Raw genomic sequence first — 12,464 nt, 5'->3', positions numbered from 1 at the left:
GGAAGTGGCCATGACCTTAATTAAGGTACAACCCCGGCATTTGCCTGGTGTGAAAATGGGAAGCCACGGAAAACCATCTTCAGGGCTCCTGACAGTGGGATTCGAACCCACTATCTCCTGGATGCGAGCTCACAGCTGCGCGCCCCTAAGTATAAGGCAATGGGCCTATCCACCGAGGGGCTAAATTAGCACAGAACTGACAACTGGAGGAGCTTTGGGGGGGAGGGGGGTGATTACGGGGGAAAACCGAAAAACCATATCACCAAGTTTAAAAGTAGACGATATATGACGAGAGTCGTGTTTTCTTAGAGATAAGTTGAGCAGTACGAAGATTAGAAAGGGCTTCGGTCCAAAGAGATTCAGTAGATTTAAAACATTGGATTCTAAAAGGGTGTGAAGATCCCAATTAAGAGATAAGGGAGTGTGAAGATCTGGCCCAAAAAAGTTAAGCGGGTGTTTGGGGGGTGGCACAATTTATACTAGAATTGAAAGCAAGGGCTAGGGCAGAGAGATTTATATCCCAATCCTCAGGGTGGGAATTGTGGAAGAGTGAAAGAGCAATTTTAAGATTATGATGATAATGTTCGACATTGATAGCCTGGGGCTAATATGGAGAGGAATTAATTTTCTTACTTCTTAATTGCAAACACATATAAAAAACTTCAGAAGTGAAAATGGAGGCATAATCACACACCAAATTAGAGGGTAGGCCAATAAGAAAAAATACAGAGTTAGAGAGAAGATTAATAATAATGTGGGAAGAAATTTTGCGTAAAGTGTCAAGAACCAAATATTCACAAAACCCATTTAATAAGGTGAAAATATAGGTGTTACCACCCGATAAGCAAACAAGAGGTCCAACCAGAACAACAAGAAAGTTTGAGCTGGTTAAGTAGGAGGAAAAACAGAATGTAAGCCCGTAGATTTAGTATTTAGAGGCTTCGCCAACTGACAAGGTTCGCAAGTGGAAACATATTGACGAATGCATTTACTCATTTGTGACCAACAATAAAGAGAGGCAATGCGAGCGTAAGTCCTGGTAAAACCAAAATGACCTCCCATGGAAGAAGAGTGAAAATAAGAAAGTATCACAGGTTGAAGAAGAGAGGGAACGACTCTAGCAGAAGATTTAGGGATGAGCTTCAAAAGAAGAAGACCTCTGGATAACGAAAAAGGACCTTGATATGAGGGATCAGAAAGCAAGGTTTTCGTCTGAATCCAAAAATCATCGTAAGTTGATGAGATTGGCAAGACTGAAACGATAAAGCGAAGTCAATTAATGAACAAATTAAATGATCCAATGAGGGTGCATCAAGGATGGTAATTGACTGCGAATCAGGAGGGGAAAAAGAAATATCGGAAGAAGGGGTGTAAAAAAACAAGATAAAGCATCAGCAACAGAATTCTGTATACTGGAAATGAATTTAAGAGAAAATTTAAACCTTGAAAGACGCAATAAACATCAACCAGTTTTGCCGATCTTGGGAGCATTTTGGAGAAGCCATGAGAGGGAACGATTATCAGTTTTTACGATAAATTCTCTGATCACGGTAATCAGAAAAATGTTTGAGTATAGTTACCAAGGCTAAGGTTTCACGTTCGTAGATAGAATAATTGTGTTCAGTAAAAGAAAGAAGTCTACTGAAATAGGGAATGGGCAAAGGGGTGCCAACAACCACCTGATTAAGAACACCAGAAATTGCATGATTAGAAGCGTCGGTGTGTACTTCAAAAGGTAAAGAAAAGTCTGGCAACTGCAGGATAGGAGCTTTAATAAGAAGAGATTTAAGGGTTGGAAAAGCATGTTGTTGAGTATGTGTCCAAAGAAATTTAACATTTTTACACTTAAGGTAATACAGGAGTTCAGCAATATGCGAAAAGTTGGGAATAAAATGGTTATAAAAAGAAACCATTATTAAAAATGTGCACAATTGCTTAATATTTTTAGGGGTAGAAAGTTGAGTAATAGCAGCAGTACGGTCAGGATCAACAGATACATCCTGTGAAGAAATAATATGCCCTAAAAATTTTACAGAAGTTTGAGAAAGGGAAATTTTAGAAGGGTTGTGGGTAAGACCCGCAGTACAAAGATGAGAAAGCACTTCCGTAAGATGAGTAACATGAGAACGCTTAGAGCTGGCAGAATCTAAAGGAATGTGATAAAAAGCAGAATTACAATCAAATATGGAAAAATATTTAGCATTGGCAAAAAAAAATATTGAAAAGCATTTTGCATCTTGGGAAGAAGATAGGCATCATATTTAATCTCATTATTGAGACGAAGTTAATGTACAACAAAACACATAGAACGATTAGACTTATTAACAAGAAAAGCCGGTGAGGCATAATTAGATGCAGAAGGGATAGTACCATCAGAAAGCATTTTAGAAACATGTTGCTGTAAAAGTTTCATACGAGGTGGACTTGAATGGTAAGGGGGTGATCTGCCGCGGGAAATATCCACGAGACCAATACGAGTTTCATAATTATGAGCAGTTCCAAGATGTTCCATAACAACATCCGAAAATTGAGCAAGTATAGAATTTAAGACGAACTGCTGAGAAGTAGTAGCATAAATATGTGAGGTAGCAAGAAGTTGCACAGTAGGGTAATCAGAAGGATTGATCAAAGGAATCTGAGTCGCAGAATCAAAATGAAAAGAAATAGAAGATTTCCGAGTATGAAGAGTTAAACCGGTGTGTGAGAAAAAAATCATACCCTAATATAAGAGGTATACGAACATCTTGTGCGACGCAAAAAGTAAAAGTCCATGACAACTTAAAAATCTTTATAGTAATTGTATGTTTACCAAGAATATGTAAAGGGTGGCGAGATACTGAAGTACAGAAAAACGTAATTGAAGGTGTGAATGCAAGGAGTGAGATAGAAGCTCCCGAGTCCAATAAGGCAAGGGAAGGGACGTTCTGTAGTAAGGCTACAGAAAAACATAAGCAGTTCTAAAATGCGACATAGGGAGAGACAGATGGCAGATCCCAACAGCCTACGTACGGCGGGAGAGAGCGTTTCCCACAGGAGGAGTAGAACAATTACGGGCGATGTGGCCATGACCTTGACAGCAAAAACAAGAAAGAGTGGTAGTAGGTGGATTGAGGGAAGGTGTGAGAGGAGTGGAAGGGAGAGGGAAATAACAAATGTAGAAGGATATTAAGAGGCATTACAGTAAGAGTTAAAAGTATCCATTTCAGCTATGTGATAAAGGTGAGAAATAGAGGTGGGAGGAGAGAAAGGATTAATTAACTGGCAAAAGGGAGGAGCAGCATAAAAGCGAACAAGTGAAATAAGTTCCTAAGGGTGTTCAGATATGGCCAGAACGTCAGCAAATCCAGTAAGAGAATCTAAAAAATCATAAGTTGATTCCTCTGGACATTGATGACGACACAAAAAGAAAGAAATTAATTGCTTGCGAATTTCATATCGATGAAAGTAATTATGTAAAATGAATGAAATTTCATCCAATCGTGAAAATCAGACATATTCTGTAAAAGGAAGTTACTTAAATGACCAGAAGTTTTAGAGTACAAAACAGAGAGTAAATGAGAAAATGAGGCTAAATTTGTTTTTAAAAATTTACGAGCGGATGCATTGAACTAAGTTGGGGAATAGAATCTACACATTACTTGATAAGATGAAAATTAATTGCTTGTGAATGGGAAGAAGTAGGAGATGGGGTAGGAGATTCATACAAAAATTGTGGAGAAGGGGTGTATGGTGGTGTGGGATCAGGTTGAGAGGTGGGTATGAAAAGGTTGAGAGGAGAATGAGGTGACTGTCATAAATTTGGTTTGGTATTAGGAAAGAAGAACCGGGTCCGTGGTGTAGGAGTAGCGTGCCTGTCCCTTACCCGGAGGCTCCGGGTTCGATTTCCGGCCAGGTCAGGGATTTTTACCTGGACCTGAGGGCTGCTTCGGGGTCCACTCAGCCTTCGTGATTAGAATTGAGGAGCTATCTGACGGTGAGATAGCGGCCCCAGTCTAGAAAGCCAAGAATAACGGCCGAGAGGATTCGTCGTGCTGACCACACGACACCTCATAATCTGCAGTTCTTCGGGCTGAGCAGCGGTCGCTTGGTAGGCCAAGGCACTTCAAGGACTGTAGTGCCATGGGGTTTGGTTTGGTATTAGGAAAGAAGGCTGTGTAATCAATAGATGGTTTAATTTTCAGAGAAGAGGTAACGTAAGAGGGCAGATCAGAAGACAAAGTAGAATCTGGAGTGAGAGAAGAATTATGGGACAATAAGTCATAATCATAACACGGATTTGGAGCAGACAAATTAGAACACAGTCGTTGACTGGACATTTTTCCCAACAGCTCAATTTCTTCTCAGGGTATCCGATTGTCAAGTAAAATCTGGAGATTTTACACTAGGTTTCGCTTTACGTGAGGTCGAAGAGAATGGCGATCCACGGTAAACTTAGCTGTGGTCATTTGATATAGACATACCATCAATTAATTATTTCTCCTAACTAAGGTACCAACGACGTGAGAACTCATTATATTCAAATTGAGTAAATCCCCTGAAACGTCACCAAAAAAAAAATTTCCTCAAAAACTTCAATTAAAATTAATCCAAGCACAACTATTCCCAATTTTAGACTACTGTGATACGGTACTAGTCAATCTAAATGCTGAACAAGCTTTGACACTTCAGCGAGCACAAAACTCATGCATACGATATGCCTTCCAACTGCGACATGACGTTCATGTTACACCATATTTCAAAACATTGGGATGGCTACGCATATATGAATGAAGGAATTTTCACCTAATGACACTTGTTTACCAAGTTTACCTCTCTTATAATTTTAGTTTTCTTTCCTCATTCCATGAAATTAGTACCCCTTCTGGTTCCCTAGTTAAAATTCCACTAATACGAACGAATTTCTAGAATGAACATTTGGCACCTTACTTCCTCTCATAAAATCAATTCTGCCTGCTGAAAGTTTTTCCTGGGATCATAAAACTGAGTTGTGTGAGTCATTGTGTGTATGTTGTGTGAATGGGTTTCCTTCATTTTTTATTATTATTATTATTATTATTATTAGTATTGTCACACAAGTTGCGGTACTGATATGTAGGAATAACTTAGTCTTAGAATTATCTGTCCATAGTATTATTTCCTTTTAGAATTCCTATGTCTCACTTCTATGTTTACATTTTTAAATTTTATTGTTTATAGTGGTTAAGTGTAAGGGAGGGCTGTGAGCTCTAACTTCGCCACAAATGTAAATCAGAAATCGATAAATAAATAAATAAATAAATAAATAAATAAATAAATAAATAAATTATCAACTAGAGTTAATAAGTTACAACTGGCATACCAACTGACCAAGAACGCCGATGACAAAAATTGTCTCTCCCACAACTTTAAAATGAAGCACTACAAGTCAGCCATTCACCCGAAGCCTTATATCCTTAGGATGTCTAATATTCAACAGGGAGGGACACACAGACAAGCTCAAAACTCAGGAGAGAAAAAATTGAGGAAGATATTAGGACCAGTCAAGGAAGGGAATGAATACAAAGTGGATCCAACCAAGAGCTCTATAAATAACATGAAGAAATCATGCATGTAGCCAGGAAGACACACCTAGCATTTTATGGACATGTATACAGGATGCATCCTGCCAGATTGACCAACCAGTTGCTTGTTTACTGGCAAAAGAGGAAGACCCAATCATCATGGTTGATGGAAGTAAACAAAGATCTGCAGGAACTGGGAGGAACAGAAAGAGATATACAAGACTGGACATCTCAGGAGGATGTTTAAACAAAACAAGTTCCAGGACAAAGCAAGAAGAAGGAAAACAGGTACTCTCTGGACAAAGGAGAGAAAGGAACACAGCAAGAGAAAGGGCAAACATCAAAACTCACCGCAAATGTAATAGTTGAATACTGTGGTCCTCATTCGGTCTATACGAAACAAGAAGAAGAATAATGATAGGACACATTTGAAGACAACCAGGACTTGTTCAGTTACTTTTCGAGTGAAGTGTAGGTGATATGAATGGTAGGGGTATACCAAGATAAGAATATGACAAGCAGATTAGAGCAGACGTAGGATACAGTAGTTACGTAGAAATGAAAGGATTACCACAGGATAGGGCAGCATGGAAGGCTGCATCAATCTATGGACTGCTGACTCAAGAAACTACATCAACCACCGCTCAACTGATGGCCATCGACAGCGACATGCTACATTGTACAGGAATGAAACCAGGCTGCCATCTAGATGTGTCATGCAATGAAAGGAGACACAATTAAACACCCACTAAAGTACTCTTCAAAAGATGGCAAGTTTATGTTTCTGGTTATGTACCGAACTTTATTGAAAATGAAAATTAATTCTAGATTTTAGAATGCAATAAATCATTTGGAATAACCCTGTATAATCACAACCTAAAAGAGTAGTACACTATGAGATTTCATTTCCAATACTACGACTAATTCCTTTAATACAAATTTTTGAACATGAATTGAATTCCAGTCACTACAAAGTAACCTGGAATTATACTTACAAAATGTCCTTCACGCCAGACTGCTTCCTCCTTAATCTCAATTTTCTGGTCCATTTCAAACAGCAGCAGAAGTATTTACATGAATTGTCTACTGAAACAAGAAAAATAAAATACATATATTATTATTTTTGGAGTCAAAGTGTACAGACCAACCATGTACGACTGCATGGAATTCAAACCACAGGCATTTGGATTTTATTTCAAACACCTCACATGCACTGGCTGGGACTGAATCATGGGCAACTTGGTGAGAAGCCAGTGGCCACTCAATGTCTGTAGACTAGTTTGATACAGATCTCCATATCCCCATATTGTGAGCTATCTTCCAGGTACATAGACTGGTTTCATACAGACCTTCACGCCACAGTATCCTGTGCTTACCTAATCTTTTCTATGTAACTATTACATCCCCCATCTGTTCTAATATGTACCAATGCCCAACCAAATTCCTACCCCATACACTTCCCTTTGAAATCAGCTGATTGATTTCTGGGTTTCTCAACATGCATCCTATGAATCCTTTCTTTCTTTCTAAATGTCAACTTGTACCAAATTTTTCTCCTCTTATCAACCATATTCGCTATCACTTTATTTCTGACCTGAATGATCCATTTGACTTTTGACACATTTTGGTAACATTATACTTTCTAGCAACAACATTTAATATATGCTAGATAACAGATCCAACTGAAACTATGGTAGTGAGTTTGTCTGGAGCATTACCAGTTGAGATACTGTGTATTTGCTGAGTAATGTGACAAAAAGACTTGCCTGGCCATGGCAAAACCACAGACAATCCTGAGTTTATCTACCTCTTACAGAGGACTGCACATGGTTAAAAGAAAAGAATTAAGCAAATTTGATGTGTATCATACAAGTTTGAAAATGGACAGTTTACACAACGGATATTAAGAACCTATATAATCATATGATGTGGTGTAACAGAAGACTGCTGAAGGTGAGATGGGTAGATTGAATCACAAATAATGAGATAATGAATCGAATTGATGAAAGGAAATTAATTTGGTTACATTTAATGAGAAGAAGAGAGAGAATGAGAGGACACCCAGGAATTTTTCAGTTAGGTTTTGAGGGAAGTGTAGATGGTAAGAACAGCAGGGGTAGAGCAAGGCATGAATATGACAAAAAGATTAGAGTTGGTGTAGTAGTTACTTAGAAAGGAAAAGGTTACCAGGGGATAGGGTGGTAAGGTGTGCTGCATCAAACGAGTCAAAGGACTACTGATGCAAACAACAATTAATACCTTTAATTAATACATTAATACAATTAACCCTCAAATGGTTAAACGACGATGTATCGCCCTTTTCGTACACGTCGTTGTGGTCAACGACGATACATCAACTGTTTTGCAGCCGTTCATTAGGCACGCTCTCGTTATGCATAGTAACCCACAAATGTGCTCTATGTAGTATCATTTTAAACAGCAGATTACAGTCTCTCTTTTGACTCTAGTTGCTAGGTGGTAGACTGCCGTTTAAATGAACTGCACAGTTTTAAAATTCAGTCGCTAGGCTCGTTACCTTGATTGCTCAGTACAGTTTGGCGCCTTGCCGCGTGACGGAGTAGTTCTGTTGTACGCGTTGTTTTTATCAGTTATTTTGCTGAAATGGCTAGTAATTTAGGTTCAAGTCCCATTCGGAAGATCTTGGATGAAACAATGAGTGACGTGAGTGATATGAGTGATAATGACGCTGACAGTGACATTGACACTGGTGTTATGAGTGACAGATCATTGACGGACTTCTCATCCAGTTCACGTGGCGATGCGGATTTTGTCCCTGATGAAGATGAATTAGGAGGTAATAATGATATTTCAGACAATAATGAGAATTCAGACAGTGATTACGATAATACGCCTAGGCCTAGGAATATTTTACCGCAAAATCCGTGGGTTAGAGTCTACCCACAAGAGCCCCCTAAAAACATTGAAGCCAACTTTACTGTCAGGAACCCTGGCATCAGAAACTGTCCCCCGAGAAATAGTGCCCCTTTGAATTATTTAAATTTATTTCTGACTACAGCCTTTTGGCAAGTACTTACCAGAGAGACAAATGCCTATGCTGACAGAAAAATCTCAGCTAATCAGAACCAGAAACCCCATGCCAGGTTGAAAAGATGGGTACCTCTAACTGTGGCAGATGTGAGAAAATTTATTGGTTTGATAATAAACATGGGCATTATTTTAAAAAAAAAATGTAAGACATTATTGGGATGTGAGGGGGTCACAGCATGATCCATTTTTTAGTTCTGTGATGCCTGCAAACAAGTCTTTTCTCATTAGTTCCTATCTTCATCTGTCTTCTGCAAATCCTGTCGGTCGAGGTGCACCTCGTTACGATCCCTGGCTAAAATTTAGGTACTTGTTAGACATACTGAATTCAGCTTTTACTAGGCATTTTGTACCTTATCAGAGCGTGTGTATTGATGAATCACTTATCGGTGTGCCTTCAAACAGTACCTCCCAAAGAAAAAAAAAAGCCTTATGGATTGAAAAAGTTTGAGTCTTGTGACAGTAAAACTAACTATGTACTGCATGTGGAACTATATAGTGGCACGGATTATTTACCTGTACGACCTGGTGATCCAAATACGTTATTTACTGAACGTGTTGTCATGGAAGTAATGGAGAAGAGCAACTTACTGGATAAAGGCCATCACCTTTATACAGACCAATTTTATACCAAAGTGCCCCTTGCGAAGAGTCTGCTAGCACGGAACACATACTTGATTGGTACTATATATAAAAATTCCAAACATCTTCCAGGACAGATAAAAACAGCAGTAATTCAGCCTAGAGAGAGTGTTTATTTCAGGCAAGGGGAGCTTTTGCTGGTGAAATACAAGCAAAGAGCAGGAAGAAAACCGGTCTTCCTCCTAACAACTGCCTGCCATGCAGAAGATGGATAGGTACAAAGTAAGAGAGTGTTGGAGGGAGTGAAGCCTCTACTTATCAATCACTATAACCAGGATATGGGAGGTGTAGATGTCAGTGACAAATGCGTTTATCATACAACTTGCAACAAATACACACAAGAACTGGAAGAAAATATTTTTCAATTTGATTGACCTGGCACTGTTCAATGCTTTTGTTCTGTACAGCTTGAACACTGACAAGCCAACAACAAGAAGAGATTTCATTATTAGTATTGTTGAATGTCTATCAACTTCAACTGACAATATTTCTCCACAAATACCAGGTCCTGCTGGAGATGGAGGCCCTGCACACAAGCTTGACAAACTTCCTGGAAAGCTAGAACGTTTATGTATAATCTGTGGACCTACAAAAAAAAAGGGGGAAGGACCCGGTATTGGTGCCCGGGTTGCAACTGTGCAGTTCACAGGGAGTGTTACCACAATTTACAGCACTTTTGGAAACATAAAAGGAGAGCAAGAAAGAGGAGAGCGCAGTCTAGTTCTGGTAGCTCCTCTGAGTGACTTTGCGGAGGCGTTCTAGTGCTTGTGTACATATGTATATATATCTTTATTTGTGTATATATCATCTAAAGTGTTTATGTTTTCTTGAAGTGCATGTAATTGTGAACAATATTGTGATTTGACTTTCTCGCCTAAGTCAAGTATTTTAGTGTCTGGTGTGGGTGCAAACATTTTGACAATAATATTTTGAAACCCTTTTCTGGAAACTCAGGATGGCTGTAAATATATAATGAAAGGTACGAAACAAAAATATGTTTATATCAATAGCCTATGATATTAGGATTTAATAAAATGTATTACAATGCATGCTTTTCTTTTAAAACCTATTTTTAAGAATTTTTTACCGAAAGTATACAAAAATCCTGAAAATTGTCTGACATTAACAGTCGTATAAATGGACCATTTGAGGGTTAATGTTACAATTCCACAGATTCTGTTTTGAATAGTATTTAATACATCTGAAATAGACATTCAGGTTATTGGGTTGTGTGGAGTACATCTAGTAGAGGCTATATTTACAATATAAAAAGTCAAAAACACACCTGTGGGAATTTAACGCATTACCTCATGTCATATGATGTTGACTTGTAGAAGAAACTGGCGTTCAAGCGACCGAAATACAGTTAAATTGAAATTTCTGCATATGGCAGCTTAGATTGTTTGGCACATTGGTGTTTTTATTTGCAGAGAAAAGTGAAAAAAAAACACAATTCTTTAATGAAACGAGCCGTACAGAAACAACATAATTACGGGGATAAAACTGCCCTACAAGTTAATCATAACTGAGTGAGTTTTAAGTAACCAAAATGCAGTAGTAAACAACAGAACGCCACTTCGAAACCGAAACGCTTACAGGTAATTGCCGTATTTGGACAATTATAACTATTACGACCCTCTTTGTCCAGACGAATATACCCTCGGTACTAATCGCTTACTTAATAATTATACCCAGCATGAAGTTGGGTTATGGCACAGAAAACGACCAGGCATATGCCGCACATCTGAGTACCTAAAGCGAAGCATCAACTGTATCAAAAGTTGAAACAATGCATAACGACCAGTTAAGCAATGGAAACAAATATTCTACACAATGATACACACACTCAAGTAAGTCATGCAGTTTTTCACTCGAGATTGAACAACTGTACCGCTAATTTGGCTGGAAACGCGCTGAATTTTTAACGGCAATGAAGCAACGTAACCATCGCACTGCAAACTGCTCTATAATTAATTATCCCAGCTTGCTTATCGACAAGTGTGAAGAAATCTTTTTCTTCTTGATATTTGATTGGGCTCGGTATTGAACTAACACCCAGTTCCAATACTGTATGAATGAAACGAGTGTGAAGAGCGTTGCCTACGCTATAATACAAGGCCTTGAAATGCACTAATGAAAACGGCTGCCGTCTTAGTTCACCATTCAGCTACTAGGATCGCGCTGTTGCCCCCTTGTGTTCGCATGACCGTGTATGTCTATAAGTAAATTATATCCTAAATAAAGAGAGCTGAATGTTGTAGGTGTCTACATTTTTAAAACTTTCCTACTCAGGGGCTTCTTAGCGAGTCTCAAAACTTTCTCACTTCTACTTGAGTGGCTCGAAGCAATGTTGTCTAATAGAGGTCTCAGAAATTTTTGGAGTAGAAAAAGAGGTAGTTTGTCGTCTTTACACTCTCCACACTTAATTTCACTGATGAACCTGGCTTTCAGAAAAAACGTACACATTTTTAGTAACTGTTGTCGGGGTAAATACTGCACAGCAGAGATAACAAATTCGGTCATGCGCTGGAGAACAGCCACAAACGATGATTTCGGGTATCTGAGGGCTCCTCGATCTTGAAAGCGAATAAGACACAATGTTGGACTTTCACTAGCTGGAGAAGTGATATGTGATATAGAATTCGATTCCCAAAGGGAATCATCTGATGGCCAAGCAGGCATCAATTTTTGATAATGAGACAAAGTCTCTCATAGTGCATTGGCACTGCCGGTAGCTACAATTAGCCTACGCAGTGGCCTCCATGGTATGCACTATCCAGCGTCTTGGTAGGTGTGCTAGGTACCAACTGATGAGCCCAGCCTAGCACATGGGGGCGAAACGCTGGCAACAAGAATGAGTTAGCTGGAAAATTTATAATGTCCAATAACGGACCATTTATATTGGTATTATGAAGTGATGTGTTCTAAACAGCCTTCACAGTCTGTTTGTTCTTCTGCCACATGCACTAAGTATCCTGCTACCATAGCTAGAGAAATACCAGGTATTGTAGCTGTTGAATCTGAAACAAATTAATCATATTTATGTACTAGCGAACATTTAAATAAAAATGTATTGTTCACACAGATCTGATGTAATTTACCTTGCAAGGGTTTTGTAATGATAGACATTACGTGTTCAGGAAGATGCGGAATTTGCACATCATCGCGACTTTCATTCCTTCTATATCTTTCATCCATCTGGCACATTCTTGGTTG

General features: G+C 38.8%; 1 protein-coding gene across 2 annotated transcripts in view; it reads right to left on the bottom strand.

Moving 5' to 3' along the window:
- Positions 1 to 11,221, bottom strand: part of LOC137496911 (zinc finger protein OZF-like) — a 137,839-nt gene extending 126,618 nt beyond the window's left edge. For both annotated transcript variants that reach the window (XM_068226920.1, XM_068226924.1), the window contains exons 1-2: positions 11,093 to 11,221; positions 6,536 to 6,626 (exon numbers count right to left, since the gene is read on the bottom strand). Coding sequence is in view for 1 of the 2 variants with exons in the window: in XM_068226924.1 (XP_068083025.1) it covers positions 6,536 to 6,589 (54 nt within the window). In the remaining variant the exon portion in view is untranslated. The remainder of the gene's footprint in view (positions 1 to 6,535; positions 6,627 to 11,092) is intronic.
- Positions 11,222 to 12,464: the final 1,243 nt, after the last annotated feature.

Source organism: Anabrus simplex, chromosome 3, assembly GCF_040414725.1.
Source record: "Anabrus simplex isolate iqAnaSimp1 chromosome 3, ASM4041472v1, whole genome shotgun sequence".
Classification (NCBI taxonomy): domain Eukaryota; kingdom Metazoa; phylum Arthropoda; class Insecta; order Orthoptera; family Tettigoniidae; genus Anabrus; species Anabrus simplex.
This window is presented reverse-complemented; position numbering and strand designations above follow the sequence as displayed.